Source organism: Besnoitia besnoiti, chromosome XI, assembly GCF_002563875.1.
Source record: "Besnoitia besnoiti strain Bb-Ger1 chromosome XI, whole genome shotgun sequence".
Taxonomy (NCBI): Eukaryota; Apicomplexa; class Conoidasida; order Eucoccidiorida; family Sarcocystidae; genus Besnoitia; species Besnoitia besnoiti.
In genome coordinates, this window is record NC_042366.1 from 1,342,638 (window position 1) to 1,370,165 (window position 27,528).

The following is a 27,528-nucleotide window of genomic DNA, read 5'->3' on the forward strand; positions in this document are numbered from 1 at the left end:
TAGCAGGCGTGGCACGACACGCGTAGCGCCCTCATATGCCGCGAGCTGGATCCCAGCTGAAGGCAAGATGTACGCCGAAGCGTTTCCGAATGCCTTCTTCACAGTGACAGCAGAACTAGTGACTCGGCATCATGATACTGCCGAGTATGCTCGTGTTTCAATCCACTTCCCGTAGCTCTGCAGTGGTAAACCGACACACGATAGCGACCCCGGCCTGTCCTCAGGTCTGCATACGTTCCGTCAGCGTCCATGGGGCGACGCTAACTCTGCCTGTTGCAAGCCCTACTATGGTATGCCCCCGTGACGGGGGCAGGGTACACAAGAACAGGGATACCCGTCCATCTGACTTGCTCATAGATCAACTGACGGTGGCGAGGCAGTCGCCGCGCGGTTAGAGCTTTGCGTAGACTACTGGTCAGCGGGTGCCCACACGACGGCCGCTGCGCCCTGGCCGCTGTCGTGAGGCGGCAGAGGTGACGGTCTGCCTCTCCCCTACAATACAAGACTTTATCTCAGCCGAGTGGCAATCAACGAACTAGTAAATTGCGTTACAACAGCACCAGCTGTTACGCGCGCCTTCATTGTACATGACGATTTAGCTTGCTCTATCGGACAATCTGCTGAGCCTTGCGCATGGACTCGGAGCGGCCACCTAACACGAATTCACGTGCCCATCTGGCGGTCTCTGGGCACCGTCCGGCAATCCGCATCCTGTCCCACCAACAGCAGAACAGGCACAATACAATTTTGAAGCGCGCGGGGGAATATTTTACGAACCGGGCTATACCCAGGCCCCGATGTAGTCGGCCCCTGCCTCTACCATATCCCCTGCTCCGTGCACCCTGAACGTAACGAGGAAGCCGTTCATTGATGCAGAAGCTCATCCACACGCCCTCGCGGCACGGTATATCCGCACGGTCCCGCCACGTTCACAGAGGGCTTTGACGTAACCATCCAATTCCTATCATGCATATATGGACGACGCACCGAGAATACCTGCTATGCGCGTGCCCGCATTTAAGAGCGTTGTTGGCCAAAGGAACACGCGCGTCTTGCCGACAGATTCTCAAGCGTCGACAACACTCGACGGCCTTCGTTGAAGCTGTGGTATATATGTAACGATAACAGTGATATCAGCGTAGACTTCGGCACGCCCAATCATACATATCCGTGCCGCCGTTAGCAGCGGCCCCATCGTAAGACGTGCCGCTGCTACCAGCCATTTGTCGTGCCTGCTGACCTTGTGTAGGGGCCACCATTGGCCTCGGAGACGCTACCGTGGCTGCCACGCCGCTGACACCGGCCTGCTGGAAAGCTGGAAACCAAGAATAATGCAAGCAGAGATATTAATCGAAACTCCCAACCGGTCATGCAGTGCTGGCTGGTGCCGAACTGTTAAAAAGTCGTGCCTCCCAGCTGTGTGAAGACGGCATCTGCTGACCGGGAGGACGCTCACTCCGGGGCGACATGCCCAGGGGAGACACCGTCACAAGACAAGCCGTGGAGTACTGTAGGCAAATCATTGGCTCTGATGCTTGCGAGTCGCTACCCCAAGATCGGCTCCTCGCTGCGTTTTGTGCCCGACAGCGGGCCATCGGATGATTACCCGCACAAAAGCCCTTCTTCAACGCATTTCATAACCGTGCCGCTCGTGTGGCGAATGCAGAAGACTCACCATAGTCAGATGTGTCTGGAAGTCCGATGCTCGGCGAGGCAGCAGCCGTGAAAGCATGTCCCTCCAAATTTGATGTCGCCCTTACCTTACCATGGCCATGCTCGGGGGATGCTACCACGGGACTTGCGGGTACGGAATCAACCGTGCCTGGCTGCATCACCTCACTGCAAGTGCCCGCGCACGAACAATCATCTACTTGAAACGCACTGCACGGCCAGGTGACGCTACACTGCTCTCCCGCCCCACTCTGGTTCTGTGTGTGGCTTTCGTCTTTCAACACCCTACTTAACGGGGCCGCAATAAGTGTTTCCGCCTCCGTTCTACGGCCATCAGCCTCAGCGTAGCCGACACACGCTGGGCGTGTGAACGCCCATGAATCAAGCAGGTTCAGGGTGCCTGTAGGACCAATTAAAGGCCCACAGTCCTCCAGTCGGGTGGAGCGGGTGCTGGCACAGTCCTCGGTTGCTGGTAGCGCTGCAGCACAGATGAAAGAATGGGAATCCGGCACGCGTTTATGTGTCTCGATGTCGGTGCCAGCGTCAATTCCCAACTCAGGGTCAATCCGTATCATTTCTGGCACATGCTAGCTTGGAAGATCCGTGATGCAGCATATACTTCGCGTGGTGCGTAGGGATTGTGTACTGTCATCAAGAGGCCAACCGCGCGCCGGAGAATATGTCGCAGCAGTCAGGCCCTGCGCAAAAATGCAAACTCAAACAACTGTGACTCAAATGCATCCGCCGGCGCTATGCAACGCTGGCGCGGCTTCCCAAAGGGGGCCACAGCCACCGTCGTATGACAGCCGTACCGTCAGAAGTTCTGGAATCTGACTCTGGATGGGGATGCGAGTCGGGCTCGTCAGAATTTGTCGTTGTCTGATGCAAGATTGCGAGTGCGTAACAGGCGTTTAATCGTGCGAGCTCCTGTCTTTTAGCAGCGAGCTTGGATCTAGTAATTTCAATCGACGCGTGTCGCGAATCTGCGTTCCTGGAATAATTATACCTTGCGGATTTTGCCCACGCTCGCAACGGCTTGTCGAGGCCCGCTTTGCGGGTTCGATCAGCAAGGTAACGCGACATGTAATCGTCGATGGTTTCGGCATCTTTTTCTAACAGGCTCTGAAGCCTGCGCTCCAGGCGTATCACCTGAAGCCCCACCATTTTCAACTGCCGCGCCGTTACGCGCTTATCGCCGAGGGGAGCGCCCACGTTACCTGCGTCTTCCGTAGAGACGCAACCTCCTGTGTCATCTGATATGCCTAACGACCTGAATATGCATGTGCCCCCTGGTTCAATCAAACTCCGGGTCTTCCAGGCCTCTGATGGTCCAGCCGCAAGCCGAAACATTTCCACTGCCTGTGGCAGACCTTCGCTACGCTGTAGTAACTGTGACCCCTCAATGTTTTCGTGCGCCTGACTTCCGCGGGTGGTGGTTGCCGCGGAGGTGCGTGCCTGCCTTGAGCCGCTACTCGACGTTGGGACTTCACTAGTGTTTTGTGAGTGACTGACGTCTGAACACATACACATGTGAAGAACAGAAAGCCGCACGCGGGTCGAACTGCATCAAGCCTGGTACATCACGCAGCCGGCATCCTTGATTATGGCTTTGCATCTCCACGGCACGCACATGTTTATGCGAGACACAATGCCAGTCATGGAGGCGTGTTGGTGGTTGCCTGCTTGCACAGCCCGTAAGCCGGCTGTAAGCGGAAGTATCCACGCAATCTCCGGACTGTCACATCCAGACACCCCTGCTTGTAAAAGTGATATTTAGCGTGGATTCTAGCAGCTGAAACCGTACATTCTGGTGATCTTATTGTATGGGCCATGGAATGCATCGTGTCTACATATCTTTCACCAGTGCACGCCATAATTATTTCGCCGACCTCCACTGAACACAATGTTGGGAACGACGTACTTTCTGCGAGCGTTGATATCTCCTCTATCAGTGACAGTGCTCCAACTGTTGGCGCAGGTAACGGTCGCTCAATCCGTTCTGAGGATGCCTCGTGATGAACCGACTCCGAGGGTACTGTCGCCAGACACTCTGAAGCAAAACAGGACGTACGCCAATCTGCGTTCAATGTTCCGAGTTGCTTGGTCGGCTCGGGCTCAGCCCGGGAGGGGGGCTGGGTCGCGTTCTCGTGGTGACCTCTGGTAGCCACTGCACTAGCAGCGATCGAACGGACCGCTTCACGCGCTGTCTTGGGCGTGTCACCACGTTCGTCCAGAGAACTGCTCGCGAGCGGTACTGGCGACGGACCCTCACCAGTGTATTGATCCATCCCATGAGGTGGCGCGTCGACGACAGATGCCGCAGCACCTACAGTTTGCAACGCATACGCGTCCAAGGACAGCCGGACAGCCAGATGTTCTACAGCGCTCGTCAACTTGCGCAGACCATCTGTGGAAAGGGCGCGACTGCCAACGGATCATGCGTGGGTAATCGACAACTGCTCCACGCATGGGCTCCCCCTGGGTTATATCATCGGACAGATCACGGTCAGTAGGAGACACGAGGTAACGAACAGAGGTCCCCCGTGGACTAGCGTGTCGTGCACTGTGTTCTCCACTTCCTATATGCACGACAAACAGGGTACCCAGTGTGCCCTTTGCTGGCAACAGTTGTGCTACGAACGCAGATTACTAGCTTGGCTCCGAAGCCGCACACACTCAACGGCTTTATTCGTTTTACTACCTACTTTTTGGCGCACCTGATCCTGTACGGTAAGCAAGCTGCCGTCGTAGGGCTTCGAGCCTCTTCCGAGCTCCTTGCATCGCAAGAGTCCTCGTATCCTTAACTCTTCGATAGTTATGCAGCGCATCCGACCGCCACCTCGTTTCAGATGTCGACCGCCCAGCTTTCGCCGTACGCTCTGCAATGTACCGTGCCAGGTAATCTTCAAATGGTTCGTGTTGTGCATTTTCTAGTTGCTTGAGCTTCGATTCAAGCAAAAATATTTGCGCCTCGAGCTCGTGGACGTCAGCGTCTTCTGGCATGGTCATCATCCTAACGTAGATACGCCGCCTTGTCTCAGCACTAGCACCGGCAGGCGAACTTCCCAGGGCGGTTCTGCAGTCCGATGATGCTTCTGAGACATGGATTGCAGAACAGGTGTCGCAAAGGAGGGGATCAATTTGGTTGCCTACGTCTCAGGAAAATCATGGCGGACGTTCTTCATATGCATGTTGCAGGCATTCGCGTATGGGGCTTGTACATGACTTAAGAAGAGTCCCCATTCGTAACTACAATATTCGAGCCGCTCCGGTGCAGACACACAGTAAGTCCTAGGAACAGGTATGAGGTGCATGCCGACCACGTCGTATACAACTTTCCACCAACTAATGCGTCTATCATTGCTCTTGAGCGATTGCTAGGCTTCACGACGCCTATCATCGTTTGCCCCCAGATGGTTTCCTTACAAAGGTCATTGGTACCACCCCCTCTACCCCGCTACCGATTTCTATACCGTTGAAACCTGTGGGCAACGTGTGGCTCTCGATCGTCACCTGAAGGCGATCCAGGCTCGCGTGACAAATCCGCGCCTTTTCTGTCACAGGTGGTGAGCTCTGCAAGCTCTGCGCGCGTGGCACTGAGTCTCTCTTGAGCTTTCTTCAGCGCTTGTTCTCTCGTGATGCGGGCATGCTTGAATTTGTGTCGGGCATCCGCAAACCACCGCTGTGCAGGTGCTTTTCCAGCAGCACGCGACGAACGAGCTGACATGTATTTCACGAGAAACGCATCGAATGGTTCATTTTGAGCATCTTCTAATTCCTCGACTCTCTTCTCAAGGGACCAGACTTCACTTTCGAGTCGCGCCCGCCTTGTTCTGGTTCTGCTATTCAACATTATGTTGTAATTTAGCGAGCCGCTTGCAGCGTCATGTGTCGCAGTAATGAGTGAGCTGGACGCGGTCGCACACAGTCCGCTCACTGATGGCTCTGAACACAGCACAAATATGTGCGGAAAGCACGCAAACGAGATTGTGTGTTCGGCCGCAGAGCGCGCGTATTCACGCCTCGCACGGCGCGGCGCAGGTGGGTTAGAGACACGGAACTACACGTCCGCCTCGCCCGCCAGGGGTAAGGCTGCAAACCATATGTTCGCTCCTCCATGCCCTGTATCTCCGGCGACTTTATGACGATCCTCCAAGACGACACTGCTACTTTCGTGCACTTGAAATGGAACTATTTCTCTTCTTACGCAGCAGACGACACGAATATTCGAATACGGGTGATCGTGACCGTCTGCGACTCGGCAAAACGGACACCAAACCCATTTTGCAGCACCGTGCTAACCGGCCTGGCCTCAAGGAAACTATGTGGCGTCTGCATTGCCCTCTACAGCCGCACCTGATTCTAAAAGTTGCGTGAGCTCCTTAACTCTCTCTTCAAGCCTTTTTTTTGTTTTGGCAATCGATAGCTTCCTCCTCTTCTTGGCCTTGTTGTAGTTGTATTTCGCCAAACAAAGCGAGGCTGATGTTGGTACCGAATGTCCCTCCCGTGCAGCTCGCTCCGCAAGATACCGCGTCACGTACTGAATAAATGTCTCTTCGCCTTCCTTTTCGAGCTGCTGAAGGACTCGGTTGTGCATGAACACTTCTTGCTGAAGAAACTCCAGATGTGCCCGCCGACTACGTTTTCGCCGCGGTCGCTGTTCCAACTGTGTGCTCACGTCAGCAGCCGGCCGCGTCCCCACTGGCTCCCCTGGAGCCTCTGAGACTGCCGGAGCCGGCGCCAGGGACCGCCGTTCAGGCGTGCCAGCTTCCCCCGTATTCTTCGGATCGCTGCAAGCTCGTAAGCCACCGGTTGCCGCGCCGGACTCGCCAAGCAATCGCCGGTGGCTAGCACATCGCGGATCCGCCGCCGTCTGCGGGTGGCTCGCGGGTGCCCCGCCGACGGCTGCATCAGCATCATCCGCTTGCCTTACTGTCCAATACGAGACACAGGAAAGCATCCAGAATGCGAATGGCATCGCGGTATATACAATGAGTAGGGCCGGCGCGGCCCTATGGGAGCAAACGGACATCTTGCTATGCAGCTTAGCTCCCAGTGCTCCTCACCTAAGTAAACGTTGCCTGAGCGTGGCTCGACCGGCGTCGGCGCCAGTGCACAGAGACCCAAATTCAAGTAAGCACCGACAGCGCACGAACGACGACATCCGCGATACCGTTGCAAGATATCTGCAGACGCCTCTGTGCTTTGTGCCCAACAGCGGACGCAGCGGAGACATCAAAGACGCCTCACCGCAAATACATGCGGCGACCCCGCATATCGTCACTCGAAAAAGCGCCACGGTGACCTCTATCGCCGCGAACTGTATCATGTGCCGGGCAGTCCCGGGGTGATGTATACCGTCAAGTGTCTCCCTATCCGTAGACTCACCTGCCGAGATTGAGCCCGCCCGTGTCCGCTGTTCCGGGCGTCCCGGCTCTTGCAGGCTCATGAGACTATCCTGGCATTGTGAGCCTATCGCGCTGTCGTCCATTTCAGCGCTGCTTTCCGCGTCTGTGAGTATGGACGACCATGTGCCGTTTTCTTGGCTCCCGTCAGGTATGTCGGGAGAGGAGTCAGGTTGGCCCGTGTATGCTTCGAGGAGTGCCGGATCCTCCTCCTCCAGTCCCTGAATTTTCACCTCCAACGCCTGTAACCAACGTTCCGTGTCTGTAAACGGTCCGTCTGGTCCCCACAATAAGCTTTCCTCGTCGCTGAAAAGATCGACCTCTCTTACGACAGCGCTCAAGGCTTCACTAGCGCCTATGGCGTTGCCTGTTCCTGTATCAAGCGTGTCGCTGATGTTGCTACCATCAGAAATTAATCGGGCACATCTGCGGGGAGATGTGCTGCCAGAAACAGTCGTGGTTCCTGCTCCCGTGGACAGCTCGACGTATTCACTTGTGGGAGCGTGAGCAGCAGTGTCGTGGGTTCCGGAGCTGGTCGTTGTCGCGTGTGCCGACCCACTCGTGCCAACGCCAAGGCTACCTGTCGATCCGGAACGACAAACAACCTGAGAAGCTGCAGAGTGATACATCACAGTGGTGCACACGCGTGTACCGTTTCCCCCCTCAACCCCCCGCTTCAAGCATCCCCTCTGGTGATAAAGAGCCCTTCGGCCCCATCCTCTTCCATCGCCAGCACGGAGCGCGGAGTCATCAGCACGCACTCTTTATGCGGAGCCGCCGTGAAGAGCAGAAACACCGCCCGCACTAACACGTGATGTGCCGCGACCCATCTACCGACGAAAAACACACTGAGGCACCCAGTCAGTGTAACCGCTTCCTGCACCTGCGCTCGTTGTGGGGCTTATTATCGAGAGTAGCGATAGGCACCCCTGCACACCCAGAACACGGGCAATGCTTCTTTTACCCTTGGTTGCAGACGTGCCGGACCCTGCACTGTCCGGGTTGCCATCGTTTTGAGGTAGGCGACTTGTCAGCTCCAGCAATCGCTTTCTGATCTTGGCCCTCCGTGCGTCTCGTTTCTTTGCGTTCCTCGCGTAGTCATACTGGGCATCGGAATACCAGTGCGAGAAAGGTGTGTCCAGGCCGGCTTCCCGGGCACGAGCTTCAACTCGCCTTTCCACGTACTCTTCAAGCGTTTCGATCGGCTTGTGTTCCAAACGGAAAAGCCGCTGTTGAAGCGCATCCACCTGCTTCGATACATCAGCGTCTTGTTGAAAACCGCACTGGCGATGGGAGTCAAAAACAGCAGCATGTTTCAGTGAGGCGGGGCCTGCACATGCCCCAATCCCCCATCTGGCGCTTGGCCAAACTCTCTGGTGCGCGGCGTTTCCAGCCGGTGTTGTGTGCAGCGGGGTGCCCACCGTTTTCTGCCACTGATGGAGATGTGAGGCTGGTGTGATCCGGGCGGGAGTATGAGCAGATGAATAGTCACTAGTACTTGGTTCTGAAGCGGAAGTTGAAGGGTACGAATCGCCTGCAAAATACAAAACCGAGAACACTTACCCTCACACCTGCATTCACGCACTGCACGTCCGCCGCACTGAGTCTTTGTCGTCTTGCAAAGCACACCACCAGGGTTCCTGAAGTTTTGTTTCCTTTAGAAGTCACTTACTGGTAGAACTCCCTTTGCTGCCAGCCGGTTGAAATGCTTCGGGCCCGGCCGCGCGCACGTTGACAATGAAAATGAGAGAAACAGCACATAATGTATTTGGCGTAGCACGTTCACGCTCTTGTAGCGGAGTTGCCAAGTCGTGGCTGCTGATGATGCAATTCGGGAGGCTGCATCTAAATTCATTCCGTGGTACCAAGAGGGCAACGGCGGCTGCCAGAACAAGGGGGGAGAGTAGTGGCATTTCTTCTTAGGGAACTTTCTTCTTTTCGTCTGTTATCCTGGTATCCGACGAGTTTCGGTTTGTGTATGCTGGCGGGTATAACGTGAAAAAGCGGGTGTGGGAATGGGGAAACTCCTGACGTACGCAATGACGGCGTCATAATACATCATCTTGCCCGAGTGTGAAGGTGGTGTCTGCAACACCAGCCACGCAATTCCATTTTGCTGAATGGAGCAGGCTCCGGCAAATATCAACAGAATCGCAGCACTAGCGGTGCGAAATCCAAGACACCGACCTTCATGGACGGGGACTTCCCTCGCACTACCTGAAGGCGGATCCGACCGGCAGCGCGTCCAGTGTAGATGGGACCCGATTGCATTGGGTTCACGCGTCTCAGAAGAGAGGCGTTTGGCCGCCGTGATATCCGCAGTCTGTTGCACCACCATAACGACGCAGGCGCCACCACACTAAACTACACTCCGCCGAAGAACGACTGTTCAAATAAATAAGGTGTTCGCATGTCCACAAGACACGTGCATTTTGTGCAACACAAAGAGCGCGTCCCCACATCGAGCACATATCTCACGGGAAGCATTGAGTGTGGACTCGATTGTTTGCTTGAAGCTGCAGCAAACTTACCCCGCGGAGGCCAACTTACTCTGGAAGCGGCCAAAGTTTAGCTCTGCTGGAGGGGAGGAGGGGGACCACCCGTCCACCGGAAGAGGACAAAGAGAATGCAGTGAGGATCATGTTGCCGAGCCAGTCCGACGATAGGCCTTAGCACGGAAACGTCGACACGGTGATGACTGCATGCTGCACGTACCCACAGCCAGTCAAGTCTGTGCATCAGACAAGGGTCGGACATCCATGTCTGAACAAGTCTCATCGGCTGGCCACTTCCATATGGGTTGTCACGGCCCTCGAGGCACTATCCCTCGTACTCAGCCGGCGACATCAGAGGAACACGCACTACCTGATCGTTCGCATGCCTCAGCGGTTTAGCTACTGTTCTCGTCCGCCGCCTCCTGGATACAGGTACACGTGCCGACAGCGTCTGCATGTAGTTCTCAAGAAATGTGCTGCTAGTGATCAGAAGTGGCCGCCAGACCGCCAGCGTTGACATTGGCGACCCCTGCTTGGCTCTTTTTGTCTCTTGCCTGTATGGCCTCTTGCTCCTCCCAGCAATTTACGGCGAAACATGTCCGCATCTCACAGATTCGGAGCCAGCTTCGGTATCTAAATTATAGACGCATTCGGAACGGGATACACTTGCCCTATTAATTTGCTATCGGCGCCGCTGCCGGGCTGCCCGTAATATGTCATCAGCACGGGATTATTGACCTCTGTTCTCGCAACACAGAAGAGGTAGTGACGCCCCTCACGATTATTCAACGTTGTGTCTGTATGCCGGAAAACGCGGATCATCTCGCCGCCGCACAGATAGGCCACAGACATGCTCATGCAATGCCTATGTTGCGCGGTAACCCAGCCGCGTTCTCAACGTAGTCCAACCGAATTGTTGCAAAGTCCGTGTTGTCGAGATCGCTCATCAGGGTGCTCCTCCCCATCTACGTATCCCCATCAGTTCCGTGATGCTGCGTGAACATCGACGCTTGTTGTCAAGTCCGGCACACAAAGCGGGGAGGAGTATATTTTAGCACGCTATGCCATGTGAGGCACTTCAGAGACCATCGCTTATAGTCCTCTGTCTGCCAAGTGGTTATGTGGATGCAGAATGCATGGGGACAACATGTGCTACACCGGTGTAGCTTCCAAGTCGGTCTGTGTCGTCAACATCATAGCATAGCCATGCGCTGGACGTAGTCGAGTAGCCTGCGACGCTAACTCATAGAAGTACTATGTGTGGAGGAACGCATAAATACGGCTGCGGCAGCGACGAGATACACATGTGTCGGATGGAGGATTCAAGCCTCTATACGTCGAGCGGTCGCGTTGAGAGCACCTCAGCAGTCGAACCGGAAGACTTCTGTTTGTTTCGGAAGAAATGAGAAACAGGAATGGCCCATGAGCTCAAACGATGCCATCGGCCGGTGACAGCCGCTGCAGAGACGAACAATCATTCCACGCGCCCGAGATCCACCCCCGAGATCCCATCTCGCCATGGAAATTGTGTCTCACTCCTGGATGGCGCGTTCTTCGTGTACTCGAAGATGTGAGAGAGTTAATAACTCAAACAGCTCAAGAAGATCAGCAGACAGGCACGGGAGTGGCCGTATTTGCGTGCCTGTTCGTTTTTTCTTCTTCATCGTTCCGACCTAAGTGCGTCGAGACGAGAGGTGGCTGGGACGGGCAAGCAGACAATTGAGGCGGAACGATGGTTCCACTAGAGAGGACACGAAGGAATTATGAGCGAGGCAGTGCGAGACTATTCTGAGAACCTATAAGTTCTAACGGTAGAAAATCAACGCGGCCCGAACCATCGCGTGCCACGCCTCGCTTCGATTCGTATTCACTCTGCGACTGCGCGATGTGACAATGCAGCCTGCTCTCTTGTGTGTAAAACGACGCGGGTACGTCGCAGTTCGCGCGTGACTGCAAACGGGTCTTTGAGGGACCTCATAGGTATTTCAAATTCGCCCTTGCCTCTGTGTGCGGGCAAGAATAGTTTCCCAACCGTATCTCGCTCCTGTCACTGGTGCTCGGTTCATCGTCCAGCCCGAGCACGCATGCGCTCCCCGCTGTCACGACTACCATTGTTCCGTCTTCGGTGGTCTGTGACAGACGTTGTCACTCATCAACTCGTCGATCTTCTTTCGTCTTGTATTCTGCGTTTGACACATTCGCGTGGCAGTGGTTCTTCAAGGTTGCTACAACACGGTCTTCCCGGAACTCAAGTCAGATGCGCCGCCACTCATGCTGCTCGCACACGGGTGTGCATGCCCTCTGGCTGTGAGGCTCCGCAGACAGGGAAAGCCAACACATGATGTCCTTCTCCGGGAAAGTCGTTCACGTTATCCGGACTCCCGCACGTAGATCTATGGAGCATTTCTCCGATCCCTCAGAATAGGTTTCTAGCGGTTGTAGTTCGAACTTGTCGGCGTGTCCGGCTGCATGCGGAGCTGTCTGGACTGCGGTTGATCAAATGAAAATCCCCTGTCTCTGAGGATGCAGCTTCCGTTCCGCTTGCTCTTCTTTGCTGCTTTGGCGTCTTCCGGAGGGCGAAAACGACGAACTTGACAGGGTGGGAAGCGCGGCAGCAAAGATGGACGGGCAGTCCGCTGACGACGCGTCATCAGGCGCAGCCTTGTTTTTCCGCGCCGCGGACGGCTCTGCGCGACCGTCGAATCGGCCCCTCCTGGAATGTCTTCCTGATGTCTTCATTTCCACTTCAAGGCGCAGGCGCATGCAGCCGAGCAAGCATCCACTTTCAGCTTCCATATCCCGCGGGGCTGGCGCCGGTGAGACACCCGGGCCGCGCATGTGTCAAGTTTTGGGGATGACCCAAAGTCGTGAAGGGCGACGCATCGCGTTTTTCGCAGCTGTAATCGTCTATTTCCTTTGCGACTTGGAACGCTTCTGTGCGTCTCCGCTGCTTCCCCTTGGCGACTGCGATACCCGTGCGGCCATCACCATTTCTCGTGGAGTTCGGATCTCTCCGCGGGCTGAGGCCTGTTCATTCTGTGTTTCGTCGTCGCAGGCACAGCTGGCGAGGAGGCAGCTTGCCGAGCGCGCCGAAGAGAGGCGTTTGCCTCTGCGAGGAGTGCCTCCAGCGGTACGCCGCGAGAGACAGGGCAACTCGGTATACTCTCGCCTGTCTCACGCAGGCGCGTCGGCTTTCGCTGACGACCCTTCCCCCGCTGTGAGTTCGCCTCTGTGCGGATACACGAATCCACTCGCGAGGTCAGCAGCTTTCGTTGTTTGCTTGGGTTCGCAGCGGACATGCTCGTGTGCGCATCTCCGGTCTCCCTATCGGGTGGATACTCGATATGGCGAAGGGCTGGGCTCGCCAGATGCCTTTCTTCCGCGTGCGTCGCCGCGCTCTGTGCGCATGACTGGAAGGCTGTCACTGCAGGGCGATCGTCACGTTTCAGGGGCTCGAGAGCTCCGGCACAGCTTGTTTCTGTCTTTAGGTTCCACTCCCTGCTCCGAGGAGAACCGCAGCGCCGCAGTCGCCGCCCGCGTGAGCGTGTCTTCCTCTTCCTCCCGCGCCAGTAGAATCTTGTCTTTCGCGTCTGCTCCATCGCGGCTCCAGACCGCTTCGCCGTCTTTCTGTTCTCCGTCCTCGCCTTCCCTCCCTTCAAAGGCCGTCGCCTACTGCTGGGCGTTCGGCGGCTCGCCGCGTGCGTCTGTCGCGCCTCTCTTTTCTCAGGCATCATCGAGGGAACTACCCGCCGCTTCCCCGCCCGCCGGACGTGCGCAGGCTGTTTTAGAGGAGATAAAAAAGATGACGCTTGTGGAGGCCGCGGAGCTGGTCGCATTGATTGAAACGACTTTCGGCGTCTCCGCGCGCATGACAGTCGCAGCGGCGGGGGCCTCCGGTGGAGCCTCTGCGGAAGACGGCGAAGGAGAGAAAGAGAAGAAAGAAGCGCCTCCACCTGAAAAAACGGCGTTTGACGTCGTTATCAAAGCAGTGCCTCTGGACAAGCGCATTTCCGTCATCAAAACGCTGAGAACCGTGCGGACGGATCTGGGCCTGAAGGAAGCGAAAGCTGTGATCGATGCCCTCCCCAACGCCGTGTTGAAACAAGTCGACAAGGCGAAGGCTGATGAAGCAAAGAAGATCCTCGCGGACGCCGGCGCAGAAGTGGCTCTTGAGTAAAACGAAGACCGTGTAGACCACGGAAGGAATGCACGCAGGGACAACCGACGTCTCCGTATCCTGGAGACAAGGCTGTTTCAGGGAGGCTTGCCATGTGCAGCGGTACACGATTCTCAGTCTGGTGCCTACGTGCGCATAGATACATGCGTCTGCACCTTCGTATCTCGCGGTAATGTCGCTCGAGTGCGGGCTTCTCAGTTTTCACGCAGTCATGTTGCGTTGCTGTTCCCCATCAATCACTAGCAACAAGTGCGCGTACACGTCTGTCTATGTCTGCGTGTGTTTCCGCATACGCTTAGCAACTCTGCATGGACGCACATGCATCTGTTTTTGTATTTGATAAGGAGGAGAGAGAAAGCTTCGTAAGCAGAGCGTTTTTCTGTCTCCTGGTTGTGGTGGCTCTCTCTTCTGATTTCTCCGCGTTACGATTTTCAGCCGGAATGCCGGCACGTATGCAGAAAGATGTGCTAACGGCAAACAACTTTTCGGCAAATGTTTTGTTGCAGGAAACGACCAGGACCATAGCCCTCAACTAAGCCATAGGAACCACTGAAGAAAAGAGAAGCTCAGATCTTGGATGATTGTATATTAGCGGCTAAATGTCAATCAAACATGCGAATTTTAGGTTTTCCATGAAATCTATTTGGAAGGAGAGGCGTTTTGGGCTCGTGATTGTCTCTCAATATCTAGCTGAGTGCTTGTACTATAGTTATATCAATGCAGTACCAATGTAAGGCGATCTCCTTTCTCCAGTACTATATTTAGTACCTTGGTTACCCGGTGGATACTATGTATCTGGTGTAACAACAAAACGGTTTACCACGGGGAATTAGAACAGAATACCAAGTTCTTTGGCTAGAGGTTTGTTACGTTCCGTACAGTTGTAGGTAAAAGGTACGTTAGAGACTTAGACTAGCGTTGGAGCGAGGTCTCTCGCCGTAATGGATAGAAAAAGAGTCGCACCCCAACCTGCCGAATCAGGCAGAAGAAGGGAGAGCGGGGAGTGCTTTCAGCAATGCTGTGCGATGAGGGAGGTGAGGGAGCTACACTGGATTATCAGTGCTGCAAGATAGCGTAGCCGCAAATGTAAGTCACCGGTAACACCAGAAGCACACCTCATCATTCCATCCGCAAGTCCGAAATTTTCAGAGGACGTCGGCGAATGGAGAAACCAAAGACGGAAGCAGCGACCAAGTGGTGACTAATTGTATGCCGTCGGCGAAAAAGAGACATCTGAGCCGAATGAAGCTCGACCGTAGGTATAAGTGCGACATCGACTTTGGAAGGCTGTAGGCAAAGACTACGTAGCGCAAGTCAGGTGAAAGATGTGCGATCGCTGGGCGCTCTCTTCTCTCGGAAGCGCGATGTGGCGGCACCGACATTCTCTTCTTGTGCTGTCTACATCCCGTGGAGGGGTTGAGCAGGCCCCATTCCTGCGTCTACCCAAGCCTCCACTTTGTTGACGCGAAGCTTGGAAGGGAGACGTCGTCGCGCGTTCGTACGAAGGCTCGAGCCTGGCGCAGCCCCTATCTCAGGAGAGCCCCTGCTGTGAGTTTTAAATTCGGCAGCAGCCTCGTCGTCTGTGAATGAGCAACCGCCCAGTCGTCCCTGTCACCCAGTGCCGGCGCAAGCTCAATTCAAGCCGACGGTTTGGCTAGTGACAGACAATGATGCGCCCTTACTTGCTGGGATGTGCTTCACTGCACCGCGCAGCTTCGTGTTAGATCGCGTCCCCAAGCATTTTCAAGCTGAGTTCTGGCTAGTCTCCCCAGACGGCGCGACGGGCTCTCTCAACGAAGCAAGACGCAGCACGAGACCTTGCGGTAGCAGCCGAACCAGAATACCGCGTGTGTAGACATGGATCTCAGGCGGACTCAACGTGCGTCTGCCATATGCAACCTGAAGACGGGGGTACAACAGTACAACAGAACACCATTACTGTCATGCTGTGCGCAGGCCGTCGGTCTTTCGGACTGTGGGTGGTCTGCTTCCCCTCACTACAGAATGAAAATGACTCTCACGCTCTTTGGCTGCGCGTGCCTCGGCTTCAAAATTGTCTCGCTGGTGGCTGTGCAGCGCGGCCGAGAGTTCGCAGGTGAATCCCTCCCGCCGCGTTTCCGTTCGAGGCCTATCTGGTGAAGGGGTGTCGTCGTCCGTCTTCGCATGCACTGTCCCGACTACACTACGTGAAGCATTCCGTGGTCAGCCATTTCACGCTTCCTGGCCGAATATTGGCGGATTCGGGACACTGCGGCGCATCCACGCTGACGCAAAGACATGCGTCCTGCTTTGCTGTGGGAGGCTTTCGTACCTTATCCAGTTAAGCTTCCAGGTCTCCGGGGATTTGTCGCACATTCGCGCAGAAGATGTTTTCGCCAGGCAGAGGGAGCAGGAGGAACTGCTTCTCGGCAGAAGTAGCACTGGCGATGATCCGGACGCAACGGCGCTGGTTTATAGGCCGAGACACAAAAAGCGCAAAGAACGTAAAAACCGGATACCTCTTGGGTTTCTGGGAAGTACATCGGTCTTTTGATTCGTGTGCAGTACAGAGTTCTGGGTTTTCTTGTTTTACCGCAAACCCCCGGGGTGAAGGCGTCGTTCTCCTGGGTTCCTGCGTGTTGCACAGCAGCTACCCGGGTGCTTGTTCGATGCATTCCTCAATGCAGCACACGCAGTCGTGCGGGAAGGCCCAGAGAGAGGCGATCCCAAACGCCACCGACCAATAAAGAGTGAGAGGGTACTACAGTCGGGAATGCCGAGCGCAAACAGTTGGCAACGAGAAACGAAACTGCGCCGTCCAGGGCATGGACTGCGGAGGCGGCTGGGCTGCCGCTCTGGGTGTTTCGAGCGGCCCAAATGAAACAGACAGCGAGGAGCGGCCACACGCGACGAGGCACACCGTGGAGACAAAGAGGCGTGCGGGACACTGGCTTCTTTTGAAGCTCGCCTGCCTCATAGTCTCGCAGTCGTGTGAGTGTTGGTTCCTATTCGCGGTGCGCAAGCATTCTGCACGAATCCGCCTTGAGCCCGTGAGCCACACCTCGGGAGCAAACACAGAATAAAACAAAGAGCGCGGGAAGTAGAGCTCGACGACGCGGAGCCTCTGTGTGTGCGATCTGACCTCGACAGCCCAGCTGTTTGTGCCCTGCCAACTGGGCCTTCAAGAGAATCGTTTGGCACGCGCTGCAGCGGACGTAGGACGAAGTCTTGGGGCACTCCGAGAGGAAATGGTCAGAGAGGAAAGATACCTGCAGGGACGCGAAGGCACGCCCGCAAAGCGGCCCACCCGAGCGCGGAAAGGAGAGACGTTTGGAACTTGACGCAGCGAGACTGACGCGCCTCAGCCGTGTCGCTGCTTCGAAGGAGACAATGCATCTGGGGTTATTGAAACTCCAGCTCATGTTTTGAGTCCGTGCGAGGCCGCGCGTCCGCCGGATGCATAGCGAAGCGACCAGGGAGCCGTCTGCGTGCATTTCAAAAGAGCGCGTGCAGCATTCCATATCACAAGCCTGCGTGAGACTGCGGCAGGTGCCACACGGAGATAGACGGCTGATTCGTTGCCATGGTTTGCCAGAAAAACAGACGCCGGAAGAGTAGGCGAAAGCATCGCCGCAGGAGCGTCTCGAGAGGAGATCAAAGTGCCGTGGCCGCAGCGAAAGGCCTCAGAAGCGTGCTTGCCTCAACAATGCTTCGGCAGTGCGGACACGAGGTCAGCATCGGGCACTGATTCAGGAAATGGGTGTCTTTTCCAGATTGACTCGCAAGCAGCGGCCCATGCTCCAAACAGAACTCGCATACGCCTTGAGGAGCCTGCACAGGAAAAGTCGCACAAAGGGCCTAAGGTAACGCCAGCCTTCCTAGCTCCCAGCAACGCCTCGCCACTAGCGTAAATTTATGCCTCTCAATGCGAAACCTGCCAGCAGAAAGGCCAAGAGGCTGTGACGGCAGAAACGCTACACGCATTCCGGCACTACTCACGTCGAACTCCAGGGCAAGAGATCGTATGCTGCGGGTGCTAAAAGCGCAGCCCGGCCGGCACCATGCCTGAACAGTTGGTGAGAATCGCTGGATATACAGAGCTCCCCGCAGGTCACCTTTCGTGCATCGTTCGAGACAGAAAAGCGGCAACGCATTGCTCCATTTGAATCCCCAACAGCCTCGCAAAAGCTCAGCCTCCCGCAGGTCGCTCTGCGCCTGCGGTACTTGTGACCAGCTTGTGACTCTCTACGCAGGCCCGATGAGACAGATTGGAGGGCAAGCTCGAACATCGGACTCGACGCATCAACACGAGAGATACTACTATCCTTAATGCACTTAACACGATGGTGTCGAAGAGCACGGGAGAAGTTGGATCCAGTAAACAAAGACATTCGAGATCTAACCCAGAGCTTCGTAGATGTAGCCTTTCTTGGACGGCCACTGCTGCACTCGGTTGCCTGTCTCTACACGCTGGCGCTCCTGGCAAAAACGAGGCGAGTGTCGCAGCTGATGTGGGGATGCAAATGTCTGTGTAACGTAGTTACAGCCTAGCGATGAGATTTGGTGCGACACGCCACGACCGCCTGATGGGCGAAGACGGGCAAATGCGAAGTGGAAACGCATCGAGCGGACCGAACGAGGCTCAGGACGAGCGCAACGACACGCAACAAGCGGAGGCCTTACGTCCCCTTTGGTTGCTTCTTCGTCTTCCAAACCCTCGGCTGTGGATTTTTGTTCGGCTGCAGACTGCGGCGTCTCCTTCCCGCTGGCTTGCTCCGCAGGTTCCTTGTGCCTTTTCTTTTTCGTGGTCGGAGACTCTCGCGCATCTGTCTTTGCATTCGTCGGGGAGCGCTTGTCAGAAGCGCCGGAGGCCGCGGGCGGGTGTGCGGCCCCCGGCAACGCAGGCGGGGGCAGCTCAGAGTGCTCCAGGCGGTCGACTTCGGCGGCAATCATCTGCGAGAACGATCCGCATACCTCGACAGAGAGAAACGAACTCAAGGAGAGGCGGCCGCGCAGCCACGCCACAGCCGGGAGACGTGGGCGGAAATCACCCTCTTGCCCTAAACCCTAATTCCTGGGAGACGCAGAGGGGGGGCGCCCCGAACAGAAATGCCAACGCAGTAGAGCCTCCCACAGCCCGCCAGAGAGAGCGTGCTCCAGCACGCGAGGCGTGTTTACGCCGTCGCGCGTAGGTCCTCCCTCGTGTGCTCACGTCTCTTTGCTTGGGGCGCAGCGTGTCCATGAACTGTTTGATTTTCGCCTGCGACCAAGCGTGAGGCAGCTGCAGAATAAGGAGCGCCGTTATTTGAACCGCCGACGCCCGAATGTCGCCTGACGGCGACTGAAACAACTCGCGCAAGAGCCCAAGAAGCGGCGCGAGAGGCAGGCCGCCGGGCGCCAGAGGCTCGACGAGGCAGAACGCAGCAAGCAGCGAAACCAGAAGCTGGAGGAGCTGGACTGTTGACCTGAAAAAACGTCAGCGAGTCGGCAGAGTCGCAGCCACAGACGCAACCCGAGTTCTTACACAACGCGCATGCCCACTTTGGCTTCCCATATCATATATATCGAGTCTAGATACACATCGCCTCGAACGCCTGGCGCTTGTGTTCTTGCCTTGACTGCGCCACGAGGTGGAGGAGCGACGGCGAGGGAATTGAGAGCGCATGCTTGGAGCGAGCTTAACGGAAAAACCAACACACGCCGTACAAGAGAGGTAGAAATCTGAAGTACAGTTGTGTGGTGGTGTTAGTTCTTGACGGGAGTGGACGAGTCCACCGACTGCTTGCGTGATCATCCGAACGACCCAGGTCGGCACCGCTGCCTCTACGTCGCACCATCGCCTTCGTTTAGATCGCCTCTCACAGTGAAGTGTCAAACCGCCGCTGCCCGGCTCGCTGCACCTCTGATGTGTCCGCCTGCGCCCTCCGCCCCATCGTCTCGCCTCCGTGTGTCTTTTGGTCGTTTGCGTGAGCGCAAGACATGACCCCCCAGGACTTGTTTCGGCTCGCAGCGTCCTCCTACTTCTGCTGCATTGGGATCGCATGACCGCTGCCCTGCGGCGCCTTTGCGCCCGGTCGCTGCTGCTGCCGCGCGTCTGCGCGGGCGATAGCCGCTCCTCTGCCTCCTCGCCCTCTTCGTCCTTTTGCTTCGATCGCTCTCCGCTTCTCGCTGTCTGCTGCCTCGATATCGCCTGCGGCGTCTGCGCCCGCGCCTCGCCGAGCTCCACCGGCCGCACTCAAGTTTAGGGCGTCGGAGGTCGCTGCGAACGCCCCGCAGGAGGCGACCAGACTGTCAAAGACCTCCCGCGCAAGCACGTCTTTCAACTCCGGATGACAGCTGCAGAGGAGAAGGAGCAGTTTCCGCGCGCGATCGGAAAACACACTCCCGACGCGAAGGAGCAACTCGTGGAGAATGCCTCGAACCGGCGCAGACAGGAAGTGGCGCGCGTGGAGCGCCGGAGCTTCCGCGAACAGAGACAGCAGCCGCGAACCTCCAAGAAATACCTGAAACAGTCAGACAGAGGAAGCGTGCGAACGGGCAGGGAAGTGCAGCCACCACAGAAATCACCGGCGACACACCGGACTGCGAAGAAGCACACTGGGGCGGTGACCGCGACACGTGGAAAGCTGCTGCTGGGCTGTCAAACGAAGGCAAGACATCTCCAATGAAGCGCAGTCCGCAGGCCTCATGCGTGGCGAGAGGGGCTGCGCACATTTCAAAAAGCTGCAAATCGCAGCTACCGCCCTTTTGCAAACAGCGAGAGCGGCAGTAGGACAGCGCCTCAGATCAGGAGACGAGGTGTATGCGCCGCGACGTCTCCGAGCGCCGACCCATGCGGGCATGAAGCAGAACGAACGCAGCCCGAATCTAAACCGAAAGGCGCAGCCTGCGCGGTGTCCCTCAGGGGCAGATACCTTCGATGTGCGCCTCGCGAGCGGTGCCCACGCGAGAGCCGAGAACTGACCTTGAGTGTTTTATCCGCAAAGGCTCGCCGTATCAAGGGGCACAGAGCGAAGAAGAGCTCGCCGGTGACCATGTCTGAAGGCGCATTCCACACACCGCCGCCTTGCACAGAACGTCGTCTCTCGTTCTGTGCTCGCGCTCTGTTTGTTCATTTTCCTGCGGACATCCCAACCTCTGCTCGCCTCGTTTGGCAGCGTCTCCGCCTGCGTCATGCTGCTTCTTGAGCAACATATTTGGCCGCGTCTGCCCCGTTTTGCTCCCGTCGAGCCCAGTGTCTGTGCTGAGAAGATTTTGATGGTGGACGGCATTCACGCACAACCAAGGGTCTGCTGCGGTAAGAGTCTAAGCAAGACATTCTCGGCGAAGCCGCGAATCCCTTATAGCCCAGGGATTTTTCTAGCACGCAGCCACCACAGCTGCAGCCCAGAGTTCCCGATTTCTATATTTCCGCGGGGCGAACCCGTCTCGCCCGAAGACGCGCGAGCGGCGTCTTACACTTCGCACCTGCCGTCTGATGCTTCGTCTAGGATGTTGCAATATTATCTGCACTGCTTACTTGGGCGATCTTTGATCTCCCGCACAACGGTTTCCTGCGCGGCACACCGCGTTTGAATGTCCGCCGCGAACAGCGCCAGCACGACGTCTCGCGAGAAGAACGGGAAAAGCAGCGATGCGTCGGCTTCATCTTCTGGCTGTAGGGTCGTCTCCAGCGCGGAGGCCTACACAGGGTGAATACCATAGAGGGGAGACATCCGTCGCTTCGCCTCATCATCTGGCGAGGATCCCGACGCCTCGTGAAGCGGTGTCCCTCTGGACGCCGGCACAAGCCCGGGTTCAGTCTGTGTCTGTACCGAGACGCCGGCAGTCCGTCTCTTCAGACAGAGTCACGCGAGCTGGCGCTGGTGAGCCCAACAGAAAAACGATCCGAGTATCTCTGGGACATACTCACAAGGCCGCCGCAAAGCCAAAGAATGCGAGCGCACGCGAGCGTCTTGCCCTGCGCGCGTGTTGACAACGTGCAAACAACGTTGCGACATGCGAAGGAAGGCAGTCGCTGGCGAGGAAGCTGCCACGAGTTCGGAGACGAGCCGCGGCGCCACGTACCTCGCCGGGCGGGGGGGGGCTCTCTTCCCTGCCAGTAGTCGCCAGCAGCATCAAGAGTCTCTGTCGATCGGATCGCATCGGGCAAATTGGCATGTCGTCGAGCGAGACAGGCGGGGGTGGAGTCTCCCGCGAATCTTCGCCCTCCCGCTCGCGCTCTGCGTGCGCCTCTCTCTCCGCCGAGTCGGCAGAGACGGCGAGGGCACAGTCCCTCCGACGGTCGCGGCTGTTGCCTCGGCCTGGCGAGCGGAGCGGAGACGATCGGTCGTCCAGCAGACGCCGGGGGTCGCACGGGCAGCGTGGCGCGACCGCCTCATCAAGCGGGCTGTCCGCGCATGACGGAAGAGCGTGCGCCGACGCAGGAAGCTGAAGAAAAGCGGAACGGGGGCGCACGCAGCCGAGCCAGGCTAGTCCTGGTTCGTCCAGCCAGCGTTCAGGCTCTCGGCCCGCCCCCTCCGTGTCGCTGAAGCCCACTGCTAAGCACCACACCCTGCTGCGCTACTCCGTCGTGTCCAGTGCAGCAGCCTTGGGCTAATGCGCCTGCCGCTTGGGTGGTGAAGCATCCCAACGCGAACTGCCTCAGATTCGGCAAATCTACAGAGTGGCCCCGCCCGGGCTGATTAGGGTTTAGGGTTTCCATGCAGAAGCATGCAGCGATGCGTTGTGCTTGCCAGCGCGCTCCGGTCGCTGAAGCGCATGCCGAGTTCCAACGAGGGACCTTCCCCGCTCTGGAGGAAGTCGGTGGAGGCTCGTCGCAGCTGTGCGGAGGCGGCTCATGCTCCAGTGTTGCGGGCTTGGTGGATGAGGACGCGAGCCCGTCAGCGAAACGGGTGACCACGTGCATCCAGACGTGATGAATGTTCGTTTCTACCCAGACTACTCGACTTCAGTGTGTACAGTGTCGCGCGCGAGACCCGTACGCCACAGATTTACTTAGTGCGACTGCGCGTTTCGCAGGTCCTTCTAAGCATGGCGTATTCTGTCTGGCTGCAGTCCGTACATTCTGGGCGAGGTGCTCAATCAGGCTGCTGTCCTTCAGCAGCAGCTTTTCCTCGCGCTCTTCGGCCGCCAAGAGCGGGTCCTCGGGCATGCAGAGCGCAGCTGCAACGGTCTTCTTCACGCAGAGCTGCCAGGACAGGAGTTGAGCTTTTGCACGGCGCGCCTCCTCAAAGTCTTCTCTTTCTGCTGCTTGCCTGAAAATCGAAACAGAGCAGCAGCTTCACACGAAGGAAACTCTGCTAGACATCCTCAAGGAGAGAGTTCCTTCTTCTCTCATCGCACCGGCTCTTCACCGTCACGTATAAAAATACTTAAAATATGCGCTTCCGCATTCTCAGAACCATATGTAACAATGCTCACAGACATACAGGCTCCATGCACATGGCTCTCCCTGGAGTTGACTCCTCGCGGTGCCCGCCCTTCCGACTCACTGTTCCTGCTTCTCCAGCCGCTCAATGTGCGGCTTGGCCTGAGCCAGTTTGTCCAGGGCGCGCCGCACCAGAACAGCGGCGGCAAAGTTCTCTTCGGCGACGAACTTCGTCTTGGCGGACGCGAGAAGACTCTCCTTCTCGCGAAGGTAGGCGCTGAGAAGCCGGCATGGAGGCCCGCCAGCTCCCGAAGAGAGCGCGCGCCCGTGCTGAGAATGTTTTGAACCGGCGAGATGCGGCGACGAACGGGGTGAGGTGCCTCGTCGGCAATGCTGCAGACGAGAGAAAGCAGAGGATGCGCAAGAAAGCGAGGACCATTTGCCGGAAAAGCAGCACGCGCGCGCGCCCAGAGGAGTCGCATCCGCAGCGCGTTCGGGGACGCCCCCCGAAGCAGAGACGAGGCGCCGATCCCTCCGCAGCCGCCACGCGCAGGCTACGAAGGTACTCAGGGCTACGGCCGCGCCTGTCCCTTCGCTGCTCGCGGGGGCCTTCCTCAACCGGCGAGCACAGCGAAAAAGGACTAAAACCGGCCATGTGAGTCCTGGAGAGACGCGTGAGTGCGTCGCTCGCCACAGCCCGGGCCCGTGGCCGGCGGGAATGCCCGCTGCGCGCTTGTCGCGACCTGCACCGAGACATTCGCCTCGTCTCTCAGGAAAGCCTCGCTGGAGCCGCAAGCCTGAGCTCCCAGCCCGCTGCGACGAGGCGACCAGACTTCCTCCCCTTACCGCCGGAGTAGACGACGAAGGTCCGCAGAGGCCTTTTCGCATGAGAAGATCTTGGTCCATCGCGCGCGCCTCCTCTGCATTCCAGCGCGGGGACTGAAGCCAAGGCGCGGCGCGGCTCGGCGCAGGCACGCCGAGGCAGTTCAGCGCGATCAAACTCTGAACCAGAACAGACACAAACAGACGGAGGCGAGCAGGCCAGTGTACGAAAGGGGGGGTTTGCGTCGCCTCAGAGGTCTCGCCTCGGAGTCAGCGTGAGCGAAAAACCAAACCCTCAAGGGAGGAAGGGTGAAAGACGAGAATTGGCGAGGTGAGAACGAGAATGAGGACACGAGGCCCGAGCGAGGGGTCGAGCAGAATCAGGCAACACAATTCGTGTAGACGTGTTTGGGGGATTATTGAGAAACGCTCAGCGTCGAGCGCGTCTGGCTGTGACTCACAACTTGGCAAGCGGAATTGACCTCAGGGAGAGCATGCGGCGCGACAAGGACGAGTTTAACGTATAAACAATCGAAGAACTGAGGCAGGTTGACGCTCTTGAGCTCGCGCGCGCGGTGGCGAGAGGCGACGTTTGAACTGAGGCGGAGGTACCCCAAGCGAGTGAAGTGGGCTCGATGATATCCCTCCGCAAGCGCAGAAACAGCAGGGGGAGAGGATGAAGGCGGCGAAGCGGCAACGAGTGGCGGAGACGGCGAGGCTTGGCGGAGGCTGGAAGGAGAGGGCGCGTTTGCCACCCACTAGGGAGCGCAGGCGAGAACAGACGCACAGACGCACACTTTGCTTCGCACGTGCCTCTCCAGGCGGCAGGGAGAAAGCCTGCTCTGGCTGCAACTGCTCAGGGGGTCAGGGAGGCAGTTTCTCCCAGCGCCTCCTCTCTGCCCTCTCACAAGATCTGCAAGCTCGTGCCGAGTGGCGTATGCCTCCTCGGGATCGTCTGCGTCAGCCCTTCTACGCACTGGACAGAGCCGCTGCTTGCGGCCGTTCTCCACACGCAGCTGCTTCTCCGCCGCGAGGCGCGGCTCCACTGGGGCCGAGCCACTCGCTTACGAGTTCGATTTTGCGGGCGATCTTCGTCTCGTGAGAGAGCAGTTGAAAAAACTTGATTTGCGAAGGCCCCTCGAGAGCGAGACCTATCTCCTGTGGATAGGCACAGTGGCTGAGCGCAGACAGCATCCGAACGAAATCCGCGAGACTGAAGGAGGGGGACTGCGCTAGGAGACGATGAAAGGCGCAGGCCGACAGGCTGGCGATCCGGGGAAGGGTGCATACGAAAGAGAAACTCGAAACACAGTGAGGACAAACGGACATAAGGCAAACTATCCGGATCCTCACAGGAGACAAACTGCTCTCGAAGAGACGCGCGCACCACCGACTTGAAGAACCCTAGACGCTCGGGGTAGACATACATAAATTTATATACATTTAAATATATATATATATATATATATATTTGTAAAAGTATTTATGCTGCGCTTATGCGTTTTACGGCGGCGAAGAGTTCTATTAAACAGCTTATGTTTGCAAATTCATGTACATATATACTGTAACTGGGTTTGTTTCAGGAACCGGTGCGAGAAGGGCGATCTCGTGCGGCTTACGGAGCAGATTGCCACCCTTTTCCATTTGTCTTCGACGCCTGCGGGGTGAGATTTTCGGGCGTATACGGTGGCTGGAATGAAGAGCAGTGAACCACGGAGAACTGTAGCCGAGTCAGAACCTGGTCGTGTTCCTCGACGTCGGCTTTGGGACGTTCTTCGCGTGGCTCGCTTGCAATCCCTGCCGCCCTGCGTCGCTCCTCCTCCAACTCCCGTTTTTCTTTCTGCTGCGTCTCTTGCATCTCCTTTATCTGCGCTTCGAGCTCTTTGATCTGTGCGACAAGTCGCTCTTCCCTGGCTTTCCGTTCCTCTTCTCGTCGGCGCGCTTCCGCCTCGGCTCCGGCTGTATCGGCGCCATTCCCGTTCTGCCGTTTCCCCCCCCCCTGTCGTTTTTTTCTTCCGCTGCGGCCGCGCTCTCTATTGCCCGCTGCGCTGTGCACACACCGAGCATGCGTGCTTCCTGTTCCTTCTCCCACTCGCGCTGGTGCCGCCATTGCCGCTTCAGTTCTTCCTGCTGCGTCAGAATCTGCTGCTGAAGCATGTTCTGCTGAATAAAGAGCTGCTGAAGCAGCTGCGGATCGCCCGACTGCTGAGCGACCCGCGGAAGGGTCAAAGGCTCGAAAGGCAGGGACTCCTGCGGCTCTGGAGGTTTCTCTAAAAAGACACCCCCAAAGCATGCAGCACACCCAGCCTCAATGGCGCGTCGCACAGCTGCAAACACCATACTAGACGACTCCGTTTCATACTCCCGGCTACTGGCTAATACGCGCGATCAGCGAGGGAGGGACTGCCCCCTGCAGAGGTTTAAGAATTCGTTTAAGTTTTTTTTTTTTCACTGTTTGAGAATGCTCTTGGCGCAAACGGTGCACATGTCGTTACAACCTCACACAGAGGGGCTAGAGCGCCGATTTGGTTTCGCCGTTTGAGTGTGACCTCCACGTGGGTTTCCGCCCTACGGCCGGTCGTCTGTGGGAGCGACCGCGTAAACGCATTTCGTACGTGAATGAGCAACTCAGCGTGTGCGCCTTCGGCGAGAAGTTCGCGCTGCGTTTCCTTCGCATTTCCAGGTTGTCAGCTTATGCCAGCGCTTCGGAACGCGTGTCCTACGCTGCGTTGTTTGGCGCTTCCTTAGTTGCGGTGGAGGCCTCCGCTCAGGCCATAGATTCTCTGTTCGAGTGCATTCACTCGCGGTGGTCTCGCGTCTCTTTCGATTCTGTTGACATGCGACTAAGCCCGCAGCTGCGCTTCTTTCTATCGATGCTCGTTGTCGCGGGATTTACAGACGCCGCCGTCCACTGCTGAGTCGAGGACGTCAGCGCAGAACCGGAGCTTGTGTGGCAAACATGCGCTGCTGCCTCGCGATCTGAAACGGGTGCGCCTCCTCGGCGCAGTCCAGACGTTTGCCTACCTGGGGCGGCGTCGCTGTCGCCGGGGCGTGGGACACTCAACTCTCTCTCGCCGTCCTCGCTTCCCGCAGGGGAAGAAGACGATGAAGACGAAAACCCGCTTTTCTGCTTCGTCTTCTTTTTCGACTTGCGCAAAAGCCCCATGGCGCCCGCTGCTCACGGGAGGCACGCCGCGCACTTTCCGCTTCCTTCGGGCTCTGGACGAGTGCCTTCCTTCTCTGTGCTTTTCTCTCTCTGTCACGTCTCAGTCTTCGCGTCTGCTGTGGCTACCCGGGGCATTCGCCTCTCGACATATTTCTGCTCGCTGGTGTGTCTGTTTGTCTGCTTTTTTGACGTCTTGTCCGCGACTGGATTTTCCTGCGTTGCTTGCGAAACGCGTCTGTTTGTCTTTCGGCTCCTTCCCCCGACGCGCGTCGCACTTGAGCGCATGTTGCGCTCCTTCGAGTGTCTGCCTTCGCGTCCGAATCGCCCTGTGTGCGTTCGCAGTCTCTTTTCCCTCGCACGCGCTGAATGTGCACTTCCGCACCAAACTCTCTAACTGCCTTTCGAATGCGTCTCCCTCCTCCTACGCGGGACGCGTGTCGCTG

At 57.1% G+C, this 27,528-nt stretch overlaps 4 protein-coding genes across 4 annotated transcripts; 1 reads left to right on the forward strand and 3 right to left on the reverse strand.

Annotated features, from left to right (window-relative positions):
• Positions 1-781: 781 nt before the first annotated feature.
• BESB_020700 (uncharacterized protein) lies at positions 782-4,674 on the reverse strand (the record flags this gene model as incomplete). The annotated part of the gene is made up of 7 exons (XM_029360779.1): positions 782-842; positions 1,165-1,315; positions 1,676-1,839; positions 2,678-2,941; positions 3,302-3,374; positions 3,743-3,997; positions 4,548-4,674. The coding sequence occupies 7 exons, from the start codon at positions 4,672-4,674 to the stop codon at positions 782-784; spliced, it is 1,095 nt and encodes a 364-aa protein (XP_029216138.1).
• Positions 4,675-5,992: 1,318 nt separating this feature from the next.
• On the reverse strand, positions 5,993-9,138 carry BESB_020710 (uncharacterized protein; the record flags this gene model as incomplete). The annotated part of the gene is made up of 5 exons (XM_029360780.1): positions 5,993-6,603; positions 7,060-7,656; positions 8,041-8,323; positions 8,640-8,691; positions 9,113-9,138. The coding sequence occupies 5 exons, from the start codon at positions 9,136-9,138 to the stop codon at positions 5,993-5,995; spliced, it is 1,569 nt and encodes a 522-aa protein (XP_029216139.1).
• A 3,053-nt stretch (positions 9,139-12,191) lies between these two features.
• BESB_020720 (radical SAM domain-containing protein) lies at positions 12,192-13,748 on the forward strand (the record flags this gene model as incomplete). Its single annotated transcript, XM_029360781.1, has 1 exon — positions 12,192-13,748. The coding sequence occupies one exon, from the start codon at positions 12,192-12,194 to the stop codon at positions 13,746-13,748; it is 1,557 nt and encodes a 518-aa protein (XP_029216140.1).
• Positions 13,749-16,732: 2,984 nt separating this feature from the next.
• On the reverse strand, positions 16,733-27,085 carry BESB_020730 (uncharacterized protein; the record flags this gene model as incomplete). The annotated part of the gene is made up of 16 exons (XM_029360782.1): positions 16,733-16,996; positions 17,427-17,558; positions 18,360-18,680; positions 18,940-19,192; positions 19,749-20,230; positions 20,692-20,765; positions 21,247-21,409; positions 21,795-22,157; positions 22,792-22,984; positions 23,222-23,427; positions 23,944-24,099; positions 24,381-24,677; positions 24,988-25,096; positions 25,539-25,967; positions 26,012-26,189; positions 26,944-27,085. 16 exons carry the CDS (start codon positions 27,083-27,085, stop codon positions 16,733-16,735), a joined length of 3,762 nt encoding a protein of 1,253 aa, XP_029216141.1.
• Between the last annotated feature and the right edge of the window lie 443 nt (positions 27,086-27,528).